The sequence below is a fragment of the Gymnoscopelus microlampas genome, assembly GCF_963454915.1.
Source record: "Gymnoscopelus microlampas genome assembly, chromosome: 8".
NCBI lineage: Eukaryota > Metazoa > Chordata > Actinopteri > Myctophiformes > Myctophidae > Gymnoscopelus > Gymnoscopelus microlampas.
In genome coordinates this window covers 4,567,728-4,590,158 of record NC_139945.1, presented here as the reverse complement: position 1 = coordinate 4,590,158, position 22,431 = coordinate 4,567,728, and the positions used below count along the sequence as shown (strand labels likewise).

Sequence of the window (22,431 nt, the reverse complement as noted above, 5' to 3'; positions counted from 1 at the left end):
CATTTTGAGGTACTTTTAATTTGCTTTTTGAGTGGTGCCAACCACTCCTACATTTGACTTTGTCCGTGTGTCCGTATGTCCGTCCGTCCGTATGTCCGTCCGTATGTTTGAGCACGGCTGATTGGTCAAGCTTCACGTGACACGTGATAGTATGTTGTCACGTCACGTGACAACATATTGTTGCTGATTGCAACACAAGGATGCAACCAGTTACACTTTCAAAGGCACCACTCTCTTCACACTGGGTGTGATTTTTACTTTACTATGGACCAAGTCCACTCACAATCCTCGAAAACGGGCCTCATCGTCAAACTAGCAAAGAAAGTAGATCTGGCAAACTGTAACAATTGGAGAGGAATAATGCTGTTCCGTAATATCCTCAGCCGAATCATATTAGATAGATTAAGTGATTCAGTTGATGAGCTTCTTCGAAAAGAACAGGCAAGGTTTAGAAAGGGAAGATCCCGTTCGGACCACATTGAACGTTTTAATCCACTACAATTATGGGAAAACTAGTCACTGTACTTACTTATTAGACTTTGCTTATTATTACAAAACATACATAATCCTTTCAGCCCTATTTTATACAACAGCTATTCGAAAATAGACAATCTAAAAGCTCACAATGCATCTTGACGCACATTTAAACTTGTGAAATGGGACATTCTACATAATGAGTACTTTTACTTCTGGTACTTTAATGATATATTTGATGCCAATACTTTTGTATTTTACTCAAGTAAAATTTTGAATACAGGACATTTACTTTGGCATTGCTACTTTTACTTAAGTATAAAAATAAATCAGAGTACTTCTAACACCACTGGCCCGGGATGAGGTTGGCAACAACAAGAGTAATGTGGACTGTCAACGTGGGAGGAAGAGATATCCACACATACAATAGACTATCAATGCACGGGCCATTTGTCACAAATGTCGCTTTTGTTCTGTGTCACACACCACAAGCACCTGTGTGGAGAGGGTTTTGGAGGTGGAGTGGGGTTGTTATGTTATGGTTATGTCAACAACGTGGGATATTCTTTTTTTTTTCATGTCATTGTTTGGTTTATCAGTCGCCACTGCACCCGTCAGCGAATGGGGAGCACTGTTGCAAGCCGTGGAATATTGAACGAGTGGTTCTTTTTTTTTCAGCTATTGAATCCTGAATGGAGAAATGCAGTCACGCTGTGCTATAGTTTAGTTCTGCAGTCACGCTGTGCTATAGTTTAGTTCTCCGAACGTCTTGCAATCACTGTCATATTGTGTTTCATAAAGAAAAACATCACATGGATGCAACTGGGACGTATCATCAGTGTTGTAGCCTGGGGTCATCCAGTGTTTCGGGTCTCGCAACATACAACATACACCCTCGCCCAGGTGACCCAGCCAGGGTTGATCAAGCCCCGACTTACGTCCCAGTAGCTACCCACGGTCAGTCCTATAGGGAAAGACAGGGCCACTCCGTCCGCTTCTCCGGAAGTACTCTGCCGGGACTCGGGGAGGCTCTGGCACGTGGAGGGACTAGGCTCTGTGGGTTGTCTCCTGGCCGGCCTCCTCCTTCGTCTCACCAGGTCCAGGACCTGAGCGCTGCGCCAGATCCGGTGCACCGCCCCGATCCAAACATTTCCTTCTGGCGTGATGGTTCCTTGGGCCGTGGTGGTACTGCAGGCTCCACTTGCGGATTGCTTGAATGGCCCTCCTAAAGGCCTCGCCGTGGGTTTGTTGGGCTTCTTCCTCACGGAAGACACAGCCTGGGGCGCTAACCCATACTGCTGTGTTTAACTGCAGTTGTCAATTATTTGTTAGGTGCATCACTGGCAGTTAACATGCACTTAAATGCTAAATACTCTGTTGACCAGAGTCCCCCAGTGGGTCTAACTTACTCACTCCTTCTTTTTTTACCCCTCTACAACAAATGTCTGCCGAATGTTCGCCTATTATGACATATACCCAGAATACAGAAATTGAATGAATGTATTTGTGAAAACGCTCGACTTGGCGGATGCAATTCAGTACAAAGGCATGGTAAAGTTCAACCAGCCGGTTTATTTATTCACCAATTGAACAATACCAACTGACACAAACACAGGAAGGTTTCTACTCCCAGCACAGTGTCAATTGCATTGGAGAGTGGCAGCCTTTTATGCTCAGCTAAGCTAATGAGCCTGGACGATACCGTTTTACAAGGTGTATTCTAAATGAAAGAGCATACAATGAATACATAAATAAACATACATTAAATACATAAATATATTTAACCCACACAAGCATATTAAAAGTCTCCATGAACTACCCAATATAATAACTTCAAACTCCTACAACATAAATACATGCAACTACAAAAGCACATCACACCCCCCTCTGCTATCCTGACTATGGTCCAGCCCAAGCTTACTGAACATCATGCTTATCACCAAACATTTCTGTTTCCACAGGTGGAACTAATTAGCCAAGTGGCCATCTCTGCTGGACAGGAAACACAACTCAAAATGTTCAGATAAAGAATGTATCAATAAACAATAACTGACTTAGTTAATAAAGTGCCGATATGCTGTGAAAATACGATTCAATGAACAAATAAAGGTTACATTAAATGTGCAACCATAGGTAACAGAGGACCTCTCTCTGTTACAGTATTTATTATTGACTTTATTTTAATGTATGTCTCTACTACTCCCAAGACACACACAACTAAAAACCTCTGTTTACACATTTTTTGTGTTTTATCCTCTCGACAGATAAATACAGGGTCATGTATATGCATTTTTGCCAACAAAAAATGTCACTCAATCAATCAATCCATGTGTTTAAAGTGACTCTGAGGCGTCGACCACACACACACACACTGTACAACGTCCCCAATTGGATCCACTATGTTGCACGTCACTCCCGATCTGAGCTTCCCTCAGCCTCCCATCGCTCTTCAGCGGCAGTAAAACTGCCTCAAAGACCACCTCCCTCCTTCATCTTCTTACAGTACAACAGATATCCAACGGGCCAAAGGACTTGCCACAAGGCTCTACATAATGACCGACTTTTATAGGCACAGTGCTGGGCAAAAAAGCAGCCGACGCAGCATGAACGCAATAAACAGTACAGCGATAAGATAATCTCTGTACTCTAGGAAAATATTCTCTGGTCAGGAGGTTGCTACTACACAGAAGAACAATAGACACCACCCCCTCCCTCCGTCCACCCACCCACCACCACCACCCCCTCAATTCCCTCTCAACTTGAAACCTAGATTTTCCCCTGCCATCTGCCGCTCTCACTGCCATCCTCCCTCCCTCCGTGAATACGCCGGAAGCAGCTTTCATCTCGCCTCAAAAAAACAGACACAGATTGTTTTGAAGGGGGGGAAATGATCCATGTATTAACTGTAGATTAAAGGTCTTCACGGGTAAAATATAAAGACCCGTACCCAAATGTACCCGTGAAAAAATTACCCGGAACCGAATGCACCCGGCCCATAGTCCAGTATGAAGGACCGATACCCGAATGGACCCGCGAAAATATTACCCGAAACCAAATGGACCGGGGCCATTGTTAGAGACCCGAACAGCACCGAGAGCTGTATAGAACCGTGACATACAAGAACCGAACCCGTACATAACCAAAGCCCCGATATACCCGAACGCAAAATTGTTTGCCAACGTCATTACTAGTTGTATAGTTGTCCAGCGTTAAATAAGACTTTTCATACTTTCTTACCTAAATGTATAGCCTCCATGATTATGATGTATAATCCCAGTCAATGCTCATTGGACAGCTGTACAAAAATAAATCCACGTTCTAGATGTGTGTAATCCTTCTTCATTGCCAACTATAATCCACGTTAATTTCTAATGTTAACATTTAATGTTGTTTAACATTATAATTGGCTTTGGAGTTTCCATTGTGCTTTGCAGAATATACCGGTAACAACATGTTGATATTAACTAGATTATTTTACCATTTTTAACCATTAACCAAAGCGTTACGTTAAACGACAATATTTAATATAACTGGTGTATATAAATGAGTGGGTAAAATATGTCCAAGGATTCGAATCCTTACTATCTTTAAACCAGCTTTAACCAACTTCGAACATGACATAGCGTCCGTCGCTACTTCCTTGTTGCATAGTGACATCACTGTCGAATCCTTGGTATCTTTGTCCTAGCCTTTCAACGTGTATGTTGATCAGCGCTGTTAATATGCGCTGTAGTCTTTGCTCGTGGTAGTGAAACACTAAACAGGATTATTATTTCATGTCAACATTCCAGTACAACTATCAGAAGATGTAACTCAGGTAAAGTAATGCGCCACTCTGCAAGTTTAACTAAAGTTTTCCACCTGTCCAAAGTTGTTCCTAATATAGACAGAGCCTTCGGTCAAGAAAGACGATCATCAAGGCTAATATAGACATAAATATTTTTTACTCGGGTTGATAACTTAGCTCTCAAAAAGGATTACCGTAAAAAGAAGTAACACGGAGTCAGTCTTAAATAATAATCAGGTTTACTGGATTATTTGCACAGGAGAGACAAGGTGGTACAGCGTCAAAAATATTCTCTACTGGTAATATAAAATGTTCATCAATATAACAGACAGTTTATCTTTCATTAAGCCCACCCCACAATATAATATCAACATGAACAGGGGCAAAGGCTCATCTTGGTGGCAAGGTTGTCTTTTCTAAGGCATCATGGATAAACTGTAGCCACGGGTAAGAAAGAGTAGGCCAGGGAGCAAGGACATCTTATCTTAGCAGTTACAGAACTGTCCCTTCTGAGCAAATACATCATACTTTATGCAATTATCCAAAGTGATACATTACAATAATCATAATCTAATACATTATTGATTATAAATTATCCATCACAGGTAACAGGTAACGGAACCTGGGTATTTCGGGTTACATGACTAACCCGACGACCTCTACTGTAGATAAAAGGGCGCACACACGTGAGCTATGCGATGCCACACTCTTCATGAATTCTCTCTGATCACTCCTCTATGGGGAACATCCTCAGTGCGTGAGCTCATCTGCTCAGCAAAGAAAAAAAGAATCATGTGTGTAAAGTGAATATTTGTGTGTATGCGTGTGTGTTGGATTGCTTGCCATGCCCGCTGTACTGTACATGACCTGCCGATTAAAACTGGAGCCAATTGGGCGATTGCAGGATGAAGGCATTGCTTAAACACATAGCAAAAATCAAGCAAAAATCAACAGAAATGCAACAGTTCACTCAACTCTGAGCGTATACATGCGTAATTGTGTGTGTGTGTGTGTGTGTGAGTGTGAGTGTGTGTGTGTGTGTGCACGCGCGAGCGTGCATGCATGATGTGTGGGATTGCTTGCATGCCTGCTGAACAGTATCCTAGCGATTAACGCCGGAGCCAAGGGTGTTCCTGGAGTTAGGCATTGTTTAAACAAATACACCCCACCTAACTGCACTCGAGGGAAACTCGAGTGCACTATCGTGTACTATACCGGGTGCAGGGGCATGCACGTTCAAGCGCTTCCCCCGGCCCTTATCGGTGGAGACAAAATTGATTGGAGTGGATATAATTGTCATTGAGCCTTTTAGGGTTGAGTCCTCGAGTTTCCCGTATCAGGAAGGGGACATCTGCTGCACCTGAGCAGCCTGAGCTTCCCACCGGAGCATCTGCTCCACTGACAGGCAGCATAAATCACCTGGTCTGCTGCAGTCTGCCTCTCGGTCAGCATGGAGAGGAGCTCCTCTCCTTGCACACTGCGGCGGCTCCTGTGTCCCGCCCTGCGATGCAGTGTGTTTACACCTCATTTATACTTAATCGTACACGGGTGATGCGCGCCGAAAATATCCCCGATCTGCAAGCTCACAGCGCGCTGTGTCGCCGCACCTTGCGACACGTTGTGAGCTTGTAGATGTGTGCGCCTAAGTAGAAATGAAGCATTAATAACAAGACAAGCAAAGACTGAGGGACAGAGCAGGGCACGATAACCAGAGATGGTCCTGCGGTCAGCAAAATACAATCCCAAACGGTTATAGAGTTGACTGATGATGTTTTGAGGTAATACCTAAAGTACCATACTTTTTGTAGCTTCTGATTCCTTATATCTGCGCTTGAACGTTATATGACGCTATTGTTAATGAGATGGATTGATTTAATAGACTGTGGTACATGCAGCCATTGGCAATGGAGATTTCTGGAAATTAAAGCTGCAATCCAGAATGTTTTAGTGTGTGATTAAAACGTTATTTTGACTCATCTACGGTAGAGTTGGTTAATTCAATAGAACTAAAGTAACTGTGGTGGTTAACTTGGAGGTGATCTCCCGGCTCTACTTCCACTAAGAAAGTTAAAACTGTCCAGGCAGGACCACTAGTTGACAAGTGGTTCCATCTTAGTTCAGCAGTAGAATTTTCATGCCTCTCGTCATGGGAAACACGAATTTGAATCCCGGCCTCTAAATACATTTTATGGATGAAGCTCTATATATATGTATTGTAGTCTTGTTGATCTATTATTGTTTTTTTACAGACTTCTCTTTGTTTATTTGGACGGGTCATCAAATAATCATACATGATGTAATGTAAATTCAACACTGGTTCTATGCTTCAAATACAATTACATAGAACACAAATTAATTTGAACAGATTGGCATTCTAAAGTGTATATTTCAGGACTAAATGCAGTGTATTATGTGCAAAATAAATGAATGAATACATTTAAACATGATTATCGGAGGTACATAGAAAGCTCTCTCTCTCTCTCTCTCTCTCTCTCTCTCTCTCTCTCTCTCTCTCTCTCTCTCTCTCTCTCTCTCAGTGTGGAATGCCCTGACATCATCCGTTAAAGGATGTGAATCACTGGTTTCTTTCAAAAGAATCAGGAGACAATAGGAGGTGTCATTTGGTGCCGCCGTTTTTACTTTGTTCTCCTTTGTACATATAGTTGTTTGTAATTGTGATGTCATATATTGATGTGCTGATATTACATGGCATGCTATGTTGATGAATTTAATATATAGGACCACAATGGAAACAAGTCACCAGGACCTTTATTTGTGTGTCATCCGTTTAACCTAAATGTTTCACTGTACCTCCATGCTGTTGACATTTCTGACTAATACAGTATTCAAGCAATCAAAACTAACTAACGATGTTATCAGCAATCAAATATATCCATATATATTATTGTTATAAAATAGAACATGTTTTATCATTGCATTTCTGCTCCTACGTCTTGGTGGCGTTGCGACCCATGATGGACTTCTTAGTGTTTCTCTCGGGTTTCAAAAGCATTATATAACACTTGGGTGCAAACAGCGCCACCAAGAGGCCAAAACTAGACGCTAAAATAGCAAACACCTCCACTACATCGGCATATTTGCCCGGAGAGCTGATATACGCCGGGACGAAGGCTATCCACACGGCACAGAATATCAACATGCTGAAAGTGATTAACTTGGCTTCGTTGAAGTTGTCTGGAAGATTCCTTGCCATGAACGCTAGGATGAAACTAAGGAGGGCCAGTAAACCGATATAACCTAGTAACACGGCAAAACCAACTGTTGATCCCACCTCACACTCATAGACTATCTTATCACTGTGGTATTGTGTGTTTTTATGTGGAGATGGTGAGGCAGACACAAGCCAGGCTGTGCAGATTATTGCCTGGATGGCAGTAAGAGCCAGAACTGTTCCTCTTTGCTGCATAGCACCAAACCACTTCATGATGCCTGCACCCCCAGGCTTGGAAGCCTTGAACACAGCCAGCACCACCATAGTCTTTACCAGGATACACGAGACGCACAGCACAAAGCTGATCCCGAAAGCCGCATGCCTCAGCTGACAAGTCCACAGTCTGGGATGTCCGATGAACAGAAGTGAGCACAAGAAACACAGTTTCAGTGACAGCAAAAGTTGGAAGCTGAGTTCCGAGTTGTTGGCGCGTACCATGGGTGTGTCTCGATGATAGACGAAGATTCCCAGGACAATGGCGCAGCAAAGTGTGCCCAGCAACGAGATGGTCGTCAGGGAGATACCCAGGGCCTCATGGTAGGAGAGGAACTCCATGATCTTGGGGACACAGTGGTCACGCTGGGGACTGGACCAGAAGTCCTCTGGACAACTGGTGCACTCTGTAGAGTCTAAAAAAGACACAGAGGTTAAAGGGACAGACAAGTAAAGTATCGTCCTAAAAAGGCACAACATTTCTACTTCTTACTATCTTACGACTATTATGTCATTGTTGCCAAGTCTGCTTTGGTAATTTTCTGCAAATCAACTTAACGTATAGTATTCCAATTATCAACATTGGAACACAATCGATTGATTTACGATGACTACTTGACACGGCAGCCATGTTAACACAATGTCTGCCAAGGCATTTTTGTGTTTGAAAATTCCACAAGAGGGCGCTCTAACACAACTTAGGAATGATCCCTTGACTCTGAGAGAAGGAATGGACGCATGTGACGTCATCCCAAAAAACGTCACTTCCGTCCACCCCGATGTTCTTTCTTTGGTGAAAACGAACCTTATTCAACGGGCGATACGAACAAAATGGCCGATCGTGGTAAACCTCTGTGTCTACAACGCGGCTCCCGCGACTGTCCAAAGATCGTCAATATAAGGTAAAAACGCTGGCATGGGGATGTTAAACAATGTTTTAAGCTCAGGCAGTCAATGTGTTAGTCATCATCAATCAATCGATTTTGAGATGGGTGGAGCACAAACGTGAGATTTTCGGTTGAGAACCACAGATGTAAACCAACCGGTCTGGTTGCTGATCTGTCCGTCAGAACAGGCGATGCAGTCGAAGCAGCAGACAGGTTCTCCTTTCCTTCTGGCCACACGGGTTCCAGGGGAACAGCTCTCGCTGCACACTGACTCAGGAGGCTACAATAACAATGACACCTGTACGTTAATTATAGTCATGTAATTAATACACTATTTTAAATTGTATCAAATTATAAATAATGAATTAATCCAGCCAGGTTCCAGAAGAACAGCAGCACAGCAAAATAACAACAGTCAATTTCAGTTTAAACCATAGATCTGCATCGTTACATTAGACCTCTGGTCCAAACTAAATCACACTGTTACTACGTAACTTCAGTGGTCAGATTCTGATAATAACTGGAGAGGATCATTCTAAGCTTGGTTTATTAGGACAGGCCTGTCTGGGTTAGTAAAATGTTAATGTCCATCCACAGTGAGAGAGATTTACATAATACAATTCACTTCCACAAGCTCCTCCTTCCTACATGCGGAAAAACATCACATGGATGCAACTGGGACGTATCATCAGTGTTGTAGCCTGGGGTCATAGGGTGTTTCGGGTCTCGCAACATACACCCTCACCCAGGTGACCCAGCCAGGGTTGATCAAGCCCCGACTTACGTCCCAGTAGCTACCCACGGTCAGTCCTAGGGCAAGACAGGGCCACTCAGTCCGCTTCTCCGGAAGTACTCTGCCGGGACTCGGGGAGGCTCTGGCACGTGGAGGGACTAGGCTCTGTGGGTTGTCTCCTGGCCAGGCTCCTCCTTCGTCTCACCAGGTCCAGGACCTGAGCGCTGCGCCAGATCCGCTGCACCGCCCCGATCCAAACATTTCCTTCTGGCGTGATGGTTCCTTGGCCCGTGGTGGTACTGCAGGCTCCACTTGCGGATTGATTGAATGGCCCTCCTAAAGGCCTCACCGCGGGTTTGTTGGGCTTCTTCCTCACGGAAGACACAGCATGGGGCGCCAACCCATACTGCTCCCGGGATGCCGTCTACATTCCGGCTGTCACCAGTCTCTCCTGTGGTCACCAAACTATTCCTGGTTGTCACATAGTCTATTCCTATGAGCCACTATAAATAGAATTACTAATGCGGAAAAACATCACATGGATGCAACTGGGACGTATCATCAGTGTTGTAGCCTGGGGTCATAGGGTGTTTCGGGTCTCGCAACATACACCCTCACCCAGGTGACCCAGCCAGGGTTGATCAAGCCCCGACTTACGTCCCAGTAGCTACCCACGGTCAGTCCTACAGGGCAAGACAGGGCCACTCAGTCCGCTTCTCCGGAAGTACTCTGCCGGGACTCGGGGAGGCTCTGGCACGTGGAGGGACTAGGCTCTGTGGGTTGTCTCCTGGCCAGGCTCCTCCTTCGTCTCACCAGGTCCAGGACCTGAGCGCTGCGCCAGATCCGCTGCACCGCCCCGATCCACACACATCTGTTATCCATTAATAAGAACAAAACACAGATCATTCCATTGTGGTCACTCTTGACCCTTTAAATTGACCTTTACTCGGGTCTAAGTCAAATTAACATTCCATGGAATTAGCTGGACACTGAGCCACCTCACCTAGACAACTAGACATTGTCTCAGGAACATCTCCATTATACTTCACAGAGAAGGAAAAAAGCTTTAAACTATATAATTGCTATCAAATATACTATCAGTTAATAATACATACTAACACACACTCTCATCATGAGCTCCAGAACATTGATTTGAGCATAAAGAGACCTTGGTGGATTCAAAGTTCCAGAAGATCATATCTTCGTCCAGGACGACTTCTGCGTCGCCGGAGGCGGACATCCTGACTCCGCCCACATTCCTGAGCTTGACGGTTCCGTCAGGAAGCCACGCCCAGTTCATGACATCATAGATTGGTAGAGGATCGCCGTTCTCATCAAATGATACATGATCACCAGCTGACGTGGTGAAGCTGACCTTCTCCAGGTAATGCACGAGCTGGAAACATTATGGACATGAGACGATGAACAAATACTAATAATAATAGTGCATACAATATACACTATATAGAGCACTTTTTCCCAAACAGTGGGTCGTGACCCATTTGTGGATCGCAGATCCATTTTTGTTGGTTGTGAGTGAAAATACCTTTATTTTTTGTTTCCTAAATTTTGTCATTATGTATTATTATTTTAAAATCTTTTCTAGAGTTGAAAACAAATTCAAACATTTTTCAAAAACTAATTTCATGAATATGTTTTGAAATTCCCTAAATTAGAAAACAAATATTTAAGAAGCAGTGCAAATAGCAGATATGCAAGCTCACAACGTGGCATGAAGTGCGTTGTGAGCTTGTAGAGCTATTATTTTCACTAGGTTAACAACTGTAACCATACATTAAGGTCAACCATAGATATAGTAGCACCTGAGAAAATCTAAAAGAAACCACAAACCAAACTGGCCTGTTGAAGAGAGAATGCCGTAGAGCTGAGCGTGCTTGGAGGAAAAGTAAGCTAATAGCCCATTGTGAAATCCTCTTTAATTGCATCCACACATACAACAAAGCTCTATGCTGCGAAAGGCAGGCTTATTTCTCTAAAACCATAAGTAATAATAGCAATAACCCCATGATATTATTCTCCACTATTGATCGGCTTCTAAATCCCCCCCACCTCAATGAGCATCTCCACCAACCCTCACAGTCAAAGTGTGAGGAGTTTGCTTCGTTCTTCGAAGACAAGATTGTCAACATTAGAAATAGCATCATAATTCATAATAATATTAATACACACTCCGCCGTTATTAGAGTGAATTTGAACCATCTACGTTATTTTAAGGAAATTAAAGAAGGGGAACTCCGGAAAATTATTTCTGAGCTGAAATATAAGTACATTTTCCCTCCCCAATGTGTCACTATATGTCCAATATAAGCCCTATAGAGCCTACATGAATAATCCACCTGCCACGGTTGTACGGTGGTCAGGCCGGCACAGCTGTGCCCAGGGAAGGGCCCTCTACCCGGGGCACACTGCAGCATGTCGTGCAGGGCGTGGGCCAGGGCGTACACGGCCTTGTAGACGTTGTATTCTGCCCTGAGGTCAGACACGTCCAACAGGGCCGTCTCTGCTGCACCCAGGTCTTCCTCTCCGGTGCACACCCTTCCTCCACCTCCACCATCCACCCAGCCTGGTGGGACGGGGGCAAACCTACACCCAAATGTGTGCTCCCAAAACTGCCTCACCTGCAAGGAGAAACAACACCATGAAGTCTGTATAAGCATGAATAAAATACAGTGTTACAGTAATTTCCTTTCCTACTAAACGGTGTCAGCTCCAAAGTTCCCAAGAAGCTACAGTATGTGTAAAACTCTGCTGCCCGCCTGCTCACCAGAACCCGATCCAGGGACCACATCACCCCAGTCCTCCATGACCTTCATTGACTCCCAGTCAAACACAAAATACATTTCAAGATACTGATCACCACCTACAGCAACCTGGCCTTTTAATTTCAATGTTTTCTATGCTAGTTTTTTTTTCTTTCTTCATTTTGTAAAGCATCTCTTAAACAGTAAATGAAAACAAACAGACTCACTATGTTATTTTCATGGCTGTTGTCAGGGTCTTCATCATCAGGGCGGAGTTTCAACAGGAAGTCCTTGAGTCCCGGGATCTCCGCGCGACGGACGGCGATCCCCAGGGTGCCAGTCAGGTACGGCATGAATTTAGGAGTATGGAAGTCGGGAAACGTGGCCCAGGAGACACTGGCCATCCACTGTAGTCCTGTCAGGTTCTGCCTTATTACCTGTTGAGTTCAACACAATATACTATTGTTCCACTATTAGCAGGGTTCATTTTGTCGACTAAAACTATGATAAAATGTTCGTAGACTACATTCTTTTCAACAAAAGACTAAATGAAAACGAGGCTACAATGACAAAAACTAAGACTAAATATACTGCTAATTTTGTCAACAAATAAAAACTAGACTAAAATGAGATCCAGTAGAACTAAGACAAGTCATTTTATGCTTGGCTGTGCCTAGGTGTCGCACTCCAAAAATCGTGTATTTTATTTCTATTGACATTTTTATCCTGCGATTTTTGTAACCCATTTTTTTCACCCCGGTGCCAATTTCCTAAGTGATACTGGGCGCTACACCAGTCCCCCACAGCCTAGGGAGGCCAGGGCCGAGCTCATGCTTCCTTCAATGATTGAGAGCCAACTGACCTTCTTGTCACCTGACAGGGGGGAGTTTCCCTGGTTGGAGGTAGCGCGTGGAAGGAACACGTTATTCCAACCAGATCCCTTCCCCTCCATCAGGCGCCCCGGCTGTCATGGGGGAGGCGGTATAGCGACCAGGATTACTACATGTTTTTGTGAGGGTATGGTATGGGCGCTGATGACGCGGAGGAGAAGACACACCCCCAGCGCCCACAGCGTCCCCGGCGGGAATCGAACCCAGGACCTTCTAGCTGTGAGGCGACAGTGCTACCGACTGCGCCACCGTGCCTCCAAAAAAAAAAGAAGAAAAACCTGTATTTTAATTAACAGTTAATTAACAATGTATTAGGTGTTAGATGATAAAAACCTCAGCCATCATCTTCCTCATGTGTCCTCCCAGTTCGAACACAGCCACCACTCTGGCTGTAGAAGTCTTCATGACAGAGACGATCCTCTGCAGCTCTGCCGGGTCACTGTCTGCGGGGAAAACTTCTATGTAGGCCAGACAGGCCACACCAGACCGCTCCAGGTCAGACTGGGAAGGTAGAACAACCAGGGTTAGAACCTCTATTAGAGCCTTGCACAGGGCGAAAATGTGGGCCTTAGACCGGCCCTGGCCCCTGGTCCGATAGGTGGCGCAATTTTACAGCTTGAGCCCGGCCCGAAGCCCGACACCTTTTTGTTTTCTCCGCCAGGAGACTATGTTTTCGTTCTCGTCCTTCCGTGTGTCCACCAAGCTAACATTGGTCAAGCTTCACGTGACACGTGACAATATGTTGAAAGGGTGTGCTTTGATTGGCTAGCGAGACGCATGATGAAATAGAGTCCTATAAATAGGTGTGTCACTTCAAAAGATCATTTATATCTTTTGAAGTGAGGTAAGACAGGATTAATCAGGAACAGTACTGGCGGAGAACTGTGCTCCGAGGAGCACATTTTATAGTTATTTATTTATTATTATGAATTAATTATTTTCGATTGTGCGCTTTCACTGGTGTGCGCACATTAGCTGCACTCTCTCGCGCTCTGATTAAAACAAATCCACAAGAAGGCAAGAACACACACATCACACTAGAAAATAAGAAATCGTCCTCCAGCCACCGTTTGGAATGATCTTATGTCCTCGCAGCATAATCCCACACACTTCTGGTGACTTGGGATTTTGCATTCGCTGGCACTGGCTTGGAAAGAAAATCAGGCATTGATAATTGTCAGCTTGCTGCGTAGGGTTACCAACCGTCCCGTAAAATATGGAATCGTCCCGTTTTTGGAAACTAAACAACGCGTCCCATATTGAACTGGTACGGGACGCAATTTTTTCCCTATTTTGAAGTCGGGGAATCAAAATGAAAGACAGGGCGATTTATTTGAGAAATTACGGTGATTCTGCTGTCCTGATCCCACTTTGCTCTCTCTCCCCCTCTCCTTGCTGTGTGTCACTGTCAGTGAGCTAACTGAGCTTTGGGAGTCGGTGTCTGGAAAACCCCTCATTGCGGGCAGCTTATTGGCTCATTTACTCATGACACGAACAATGAGAGTTAGCGCTTTCAGTGTTGCTGAGATACGGTCCCTGCCCCATAAACTGTACGGTGCTTCCTCCCAAACACCCCCTCCATTCAAGTTAGCGCACATGCTGAGACAAAATGTTTACCTTATTAATATAAGTAGACCTTACCCGTCGGGGGATATGAGCACCCAAAGTGCGTCATGGTCCGCTTGTTTCAAGGATGGTCCGATTGTTTCACGGATGTGGCAACACCGGCACTTGTTTCACGCACATGATTTGGCAACCCGGGAGCCAGCGAACACAAAAACGCTAATAAACAGCTGACATTTGGGGAAAGCGAAAAACGAGCTCCAGTTTTGGGTCTGCATGGCTCTAACCTCTATGTAGGCCAGACAGGCCACACCAGACCGCTTGCAGGTCACACTGAGAAGGTAGAACAACCAGGGTTAATTTAATCGACTAAAACTATGACGAAAAATATTGGTCGATACCTTTTTCACTGACGAAAACTAAATTAAAAGTAAGCTATGACGACTAAAACTATGGCTATAAACAGGGGTGCACATAACTTTTTTGGTCTGGTGCTCAGAAGAGCACCTGGGTATGTCACTTGGTGCTCATTTTGCCGCGACACGTCTCGCAGGATGGATAAAAGAGGGATACATGGATAACTTATAGCAAAAAAACATTTATTCATAAATAAAGATGAATTAACAAATTATGGTGTGTGTTAGTCTGTAGAATCAGTAGTGTAGGTGAGTGGATGTGTGCAAAGTATGGTGTGTGTGAGGGTGTTGGATGCAAAACAAAAGAAACAAATGCAAAATCAAATGACTGCTCTTTAAGCATGAAAGTCTGTTCTTTAAACACTCTTAAATCAACTGACATCTCTTTAAGCATAGAATGTCTTCTGTTTAAACACACTGAAATCAACTGACATCTCTTTAAGCATAGAATGTCTTCTGTTTAAACACACTGAAATCAACTGACATCTCTTTAAGCATAGAATGTCTTCTGTTTAAACACACTGAAATCACATCAGACATCACATCTCTTTAACCACTGAATGTCTGTTCTGTAAACACTGAAATGAACTGGCTGCTCTTTGAGCTCAGTTTTCTTGATGCTACAACCTAAGCATTTATTCTACAAGCTGGACATCATCATTCATCACTGCTCTCTTGACTGCTGTCATCACTGTCCTCAATTTCAACCACTGTAGATTTAGGCCTACTCCTCTCCCCCTGGTTGAGCCTGCGATCAGCTGTTTGCATCCACAAGGCAACAGCTGGCTTTGGGTCAAAAGTCTCAGTTGTCAGCTTAGACAGGTGGATGTGCATCAGGGATGAGAGGCGAGAGTCTGACAGGCAGGATCTGTACTTGTTTTTTATTATATTGAGGTGTGAAAATCCTCTCTCACAAGCAGCACTGCTCAAGGGCAGTGTAAGAGACAACACAGGGACTTTCAGAATGTTGGGGTAAATATCTGGATTGCTTGTCTTCACTATGTTCAGCAAGTCATACACAGAGGAGGCTGCTAAACGTTTTGCTGATTGCTTTAAACGCATCCATTCTCTTAGAGTGGAGTCTCTGTCAACAGAAATGCTGCCCTCATAATTCTGAAGGATGCTACTAAGTGTTGTGTTGCCAAAACTGTGGATGTCTTTCATTTCCTGAGGCCAAGTTGAAGGATCAAAAATGAGAAATTGATCACATGACTTGAGGGATTCATATCTGGTTTCAAACTCCTGAATTAAACCTCTCAGTACATTAATCTTGTCCCTGTCAGCATCAGCATTTGAAACAGTCTCTGTCCTGTATTTGCCATCACTGTCAAGCAGAAGTGTCAACTGTCCAATAGCTACCATGAGCTCATCTTTGCATTCACCAATAGTCAACTTATCTTGCTGGAACTTAAGGGAGAGGAATTGTAAGATCTTCCCAGTATCAAGCATGTGTGCTAGGAAACAGTGAAAACGCTCTGTGCAGACATGTTTTAGGTCACTGTCATCACTTGTAGCCAGTTGAATTTTAATGGCAGGCAATAATCTCCATATTTTCAAGAGAGTCTCTTGTCTCCATGCAGACCATCTAATGTTGTGAAACTTTCCTAGTTTCACACAGGCAATGCCATTCTCATCACATAGTTTCTGTAGTTGTGCTGTTCTTTTTGCACCCCCCTTCTGCAAATAAAAGCTTAGCAACCTGACGACGGAACGATTAAAAGACTCACAGTATGGTACCATGCGATCAGCTGACTTGGCGCAGTTCTCCAGGGTGTGGGCTGTACACAGAACGTGCACAAGGGAATCCCCGATGACCACCTTCTGACGTAATTTAGGGATGACGCCGTTGTATACATCCACGTTGACAGCTGCTCCATCTGTGCAGACCGAGACCAACTTCGTCTGCCACTCGTCCGCTAATCCACATTCATCGAATAGTTGCACAAGTCCATCCACTATGTCCTGTGCTGATCGCTTTACCCCCAGATTAATTAATCCAAGGAAATCTGAGCTAAAGTCTCCATTGCTAGACACCGAAACAATGTACACAATTTCCTGCTCCGTTTTGTTGATGTCTTCGGATCCGTCAAAGAGCAGACCCCAAAATTCAGCTATTTTTAATTTTTCAAACAGTTCCGAGCTGATTGTCTGTGCAATGGTCTGCATGAGGCGGGACCCCCCTTCTCGTGAATGATAGGCACTGCCGACATTAACTCCAAGCCTCTTGAATAGTGCAATGTCCTCTTCAAATGAACGCATAGGACGTGCATGTTTCGCTTTGTGGAAGGCCAACAGAAATATATTAGACAGTGCTTGACGTTGCTCTTCATTAATGTTGTCCTGCCACTTGTCAAGAGGGCGACTCCGATCCTGGCTGCTCCTGTTATCAATTGTTTTCACTACGTTGATGTGCTCTTTGCTTTTCTCATGCTTCTCAAAGGGTGGGTGACTGAAATTCTTTGTCCCTGTATAAAACGGGCTGCTTTTATCCGCCAGGTTGGGAAACTCACGGCATATTTTGCACCACATCATGGTGCGTTTATCATCGGTTTGGAGCCAGCCGACATCCTCCAGCCACTTTTCCGCAAACCAACGTTTTTTTTCGGGTGGGGGTCCAGTCTGGCGTTTCTTTGGAGGTGGTGAAACACCAAAATAATGACTTAATGGGGCTTGCTTCTTAGACATGTTGACGAGTGCCTGTACCGTAGCCAGCAGCGTGTTGTTGTGTGCGACAGGCTGTGAGGCTACGAGGCCTCGCTACTCACACGGTCGCGTACACTGCAGCATGTGTTCCCCCCGCCTCCGCCTCCTCCCCATGGGTGTGTATTGTGTATGGGCGTGCATCGCGGTGCAATGCATGTGTGAGTGTGACTTCAGGAAGTAAATTCCTAGCCTCGATCTCCAGGCTTTTATTTTTTAGTTTTGCTAAAAAATAAAAGCTTGGAAATTCCTGGGATTCCTGTCCCAGCTGTTGGTGCGCAAAAGCGCCTCGCGTCGTCTAATGTGGTGCGCATTTTTTTTTTTTGGTGCGCATGCGCACCTGCGCACCAGTTATGTGCACCCCTGGCTATAAATGTACTGACAAGTCATTTTATACCTCTGAAAATAGCCGTCAATGGCTTCTAATTATAGCATGGTAACTTTTTAGAAGAAAAAAGGCTGTAGTTTCTATTTGGTTGGAATCCCCCATCGATGATGTCACTGGTAGGCAGGTTTCTGAACTGTCCACAGCCCTCCTCTTTTTTTCCCCTTTGTTTTTCTCTCCACATTATTTTAATATCCATCGTGTAAAATAATGTGTTGCTGTACCTTTAAGGATCTGGCAGCGGTGCGTCCATCAGCATCATCACTTACCACCAGTCCCACCCAGGTCCATCCAAACCTCTTCATGATGTGCTGCATGGCTCTGACCTGATGGTTAAAGAATGACCTGATGGTTAAAGAATGACCTGATGGTCCTATATGAGGTTTGTATGATGACCTGTAGGTGATGCTGGTGGGTGCATGAAACGCATTAACCTCGCGTAACCAGACTTTCCACCTCAGAAGAAAGCCTGGTATTTGTTTCTAAATGGCCGTGTGATCCGGTCTAGGCCTCGCCTACCGAGAAAGAAAAAAAAAGGAAATAAAACCTTGTGGTTCCGGGTGCGGGTTCCGGTTAGATTATTCACACAGTCAGATCAGTTCATCTCCTACATATTTCACAATGAATAGGGAAGAAAAAGTATAATCATTCTGTTCTGGCACCATCAGCTCCTGTAATGAGAGGCTATAATGCAATACCCATTACACCCACTAGAGGGAATGTTTGTCAAGTGTGCGGAACATCTTCTACCAGGTAACAGCACATGTGTATGTCTTTTCTTTTTACCACAGATAAAAAAGAAAGGGCATCTTTTTACCACAGCTAAAAAAAAAGGGCATCTTTTTACCACAGATAAAAAAGAAAGGCGGTCTTTTTACCGGGGTGCTCCTTCCATTCCGACATCTCGCCACTCCGACTAGTGGCTTCCACGTGCGGTTAGGGTTAGGTATAGGGTTCGTTAACGTCGGAAAGGCGACATGTCGGAAAGGCGAAATGCACCCCTTTTTACCACAGATAAAAAGAAAGGGGTTCTTCCACTGACTATTAGAATTAACACCTTTCAGGGGGCAGGCCTACAATACTGCAACATGGACTAGTTAGTGCAATCTGTTCATTAGTACCTGGAAGTTAACACAGTGCTACAACATGGACAAGTTTGTGTGCATTATACCTGTAATTTAACACAGTGCTACAACATGGACAAGTTTGTGTGCATTATACCTGGAAGTTAACACAGTGCTGCAACATGGACAAGTTTGTGTGCATTATACCTGGAAGTGGTCACTTGGGATGGTTCTGAAGAAGGAAGGGAACTGCTGACGGTCACTCAGACACGAACAGGTGGCAAAATAACTGACCTGCCAAATGTACAAAATATAATGTAATATATTAATTTATTAAAATGACTGACCATCAAAATGTACAAAATATATCGTTGCTGTCAGGCAGAAACCTCATGTCTCAATTTATTTATTTTTTAATGTTTTTTTTGTAAATTAATGCTTTACTTGATGAAGTGAAAATAGCAGATCTACAAGCTCACAACGCCATTGCGAGGCGTTGTGAACTTGTAGATCGGCTATTTTCACTATTTAAAAAAATAATAATAATCAAAAAGGAACGGTTTTGGACATGCAAGATTTCCACCCAACATCGACGATATGTAATATGTTATATAATTGATATAAAAAATATCTGACCAACAAAATATGCAAATTATACACATTTTCTTTTTATAAATGTCCCCTTCAAGCAGAGGATAAGATATGAGCATATTGTCCCTGTCAGGCAGAAACCTTGTACATTTCATAAATGAATGCCATACTTCGTAATACCGTTTGAACCAGGATAAAGTCGTTGTTAGCGCGCGCTATTTCACGTTTAAATCAATTTTCTGCGTAACAGTATTCCAGAGTAATGTGGCTCCAAAGTGAGGTGAGGTTTTCTGATTTGTCCGAAAGAATCCATAGAAAGTCAATAAGGTTTTTTGCCGTTGTTTCTTAAGTATTACGTTGCTGTGTTAAAGGGTAACGGCGAGAAAAGTAATCGCACATCTTGTCCCAGCCGAGCCGGACGTTTTGATGTATTGCAGGGGTTGTGTTAACCGTGCGGGCACCTGTTTGAGCCTGGAGCCCCCTCCAGGCTCAAACAGTCAAAACAACATAAACCGAATGTGACGTCTTCGACAATCTCTGATCGGCCTAAAAACGATGTGATACACGACGACGATGACTGATCGTCACCCGGACCAAAGAGAATAGAAGTGGAGCTATCCGTTTGTATTTTATACCCTTTGAAAACACGTATTTTAGCCGCATTAGCGCATTTTTCAAGCTAAAACCGGAAACCGGAAACGGAAACCGCTGAAATTGCTTCCGGGTGAAGCGGAAGTGACTCGGAAGCAAAAATGATCTTGGAATGTAAATAAAACAGCGTGATCGTCTATTAACTAAATTAAACATTAGGACGCAGATATGCGTCCTAGATTACTCTGGCAGCCCACGGTTTTATCTATTAGGACGCAGATCTGCGTCCCTGGCAGCGGATGTGTTAATACGTATAGATTACTTACCAGAGGTACTTGGTACAGACCTAGAATATTTGACAGGGCGATGGACTGCGTCGACGACTCCGGGCCCACGACTCCCACCACCGGAGGGGAGCCGGCACAGTTTTCGTCCAATCGGACGCGCTCCTCCCTGCCGCTGACCAATGAGACGGCGGCTTTGTAGCCCACGCCCAGAACAATGCAGCAGGTGTCGTAGAGGCGGTACCCCAGCGTCACGTTGGGCAGGAGGGCGGGGTCTCCGTTGATCTCGTCCACGGCGAACGCCATGACCTGCGACCGTCTGAAACCTAGGATGTTAAATCTACACATAATTACTAATTAATATTACTAATTACTAATTACTCATTACATACACTGTGACCTGCGATTGACTGAAAGGACGTCAAAACTATACCCAAGACTAAAAAAGACATGCCAGTGTAACGCCTGGGATTCGAACCATGTCTCCCATGTGGAAAGCCAACATCTTATCCACTATCCTAAATGGGAATGGCCCGTTGGCCAGAGGAGATATTAGAGCGGCTATTGGTCATCAGGCAGAGGCTCTGAGCCACTACTGCTACGCCATCTCCGGTTTACTTCCTGTATCTGTGTGACGTAGGTGGTCGCCTCTTTAAAAACAACGGAATCAGGAGGGATTCTATTCATTCAAATGGGACACAGCTTCTGAACCATTTCTTTAACCCCATGGTCACTGAACTAAACATTAGACCCAATCGCTACAAGCCACACAATCTTCCCAACATTCTGACACTAAAAGGACATTTTTTCAGAGAGGCAAATCAGGAGAAAATCAACTTTCCTCTGTTCCAGCAACACACTCTCGCGAGATCTAGCACCAGTACACATAGATCTAGGACCAGTACACATAGGTCTAGCACCAGTAAACATAGATTTATAGCACCAGTAAACATAGATCTAGCACCAGTAAACATAGGATGTTCGCGAGATCTTCCATTAAGACGGCGGCCACCATTTGTATGCCATTTGTGTACCATTTTGTCTCTAGTGGCAAAAATTGGGATGGCAAATCTTTCTAAATCGACCATATTTGACTATACACGCATTACTAATGAGTTAATATTAGCCTACTAATTACATCCACTAGGACCTACAATGTACAATGTAGACATTCAATAAACAAGGTAAACACATACATAGAAGGCAGAGAGACAGTGTAGTGCAGGGGTAGGCAACCTTATTCACGGGTGCCAACATTGGCATAGGGGAGGGTGATCACTGGCACACTGGCATAAGTGTGAGAGACAGTTTTTTTTCTATGAAATTGAATATTAAAAAAAGGTTAAAGGTAGGGTAATTGATATTTTTTGGTATTTTTTTATTTTTGTTAAAGAGGTTCAAGTACTATATTCTGATAGTAATCATTGCTACAGAGCGTTTGTTCGGTCACAGGGGTCTCTCCAGCTCTTTAGTAAACAGAATATAGTACATTTTCAGGTACAGTAAGTGACACATTTTAAGCCAATCAGGAGAGAGCTCTGAAAATGCATTTTCTGTTGAATAAAGAGCTGGAGAGACATTGGAGACTCCTTATATGGACACTCTATAGTAACGAGCACTATCAGAACATAGACCCATTTTGCAATTATTTGAATAATTGCAAATCACTTACCCTACCTTTAATCTACAAATTACATCCTGCACATCATTCTACATTCATTCAAACTCCTAAAGTCTGACTGGTGAGGGAGTTTGGGAGATTAGGTGGGTTATTGCTCTGAGTCTAATGATCATCCTGAAAGAAAGTTCTAAAGAAGAAGAGGAAAAAGAGAGAAAAGAATGGAGGTCTTATGTACACC

The 22,431-nt window shown here is 43.9% G+C and overlaps 1 protein-coding gene across 1 annotated transcript; it reads right to left on the bottom strand.

Annotated features, from left to right (window-relative positions):
* Positions 1 to 5,135: 5,135 nt before the first annotated feature.
* Positions 5,136 to 20,878, bottom strand: LOC311050084 (extracellular calcium-sensing receptor-like; the record flags this gene model as incomplete). The annotated part of the gene is made up of 12 exons (XM_084064050.1): positions 5,136 to 5,178; positions 5,622 to 5,762; positions 7,213 to 8,122; positions 8,750 to 8,873; positions 10,495 to 10,722; positions 11,684 to 11,965; positions 12,316 to 12,525; positions 13,312 to 13,479; positions 16,695 to 17,585; positions 18,267 to 18,368; positions 19,314 to 19,400; positions 20,615 to 20,878. 12 exons carry the CDS (start codon positions 20,876 to 20,878, stop codon positions 5,136 to 5,138), a joined length of 3,450 nt encoding a protein of 1,149 aa, XP_083920176.1.
* Positions 20,879 to 22,431: the final 1,553 nt, after the last annotated feature.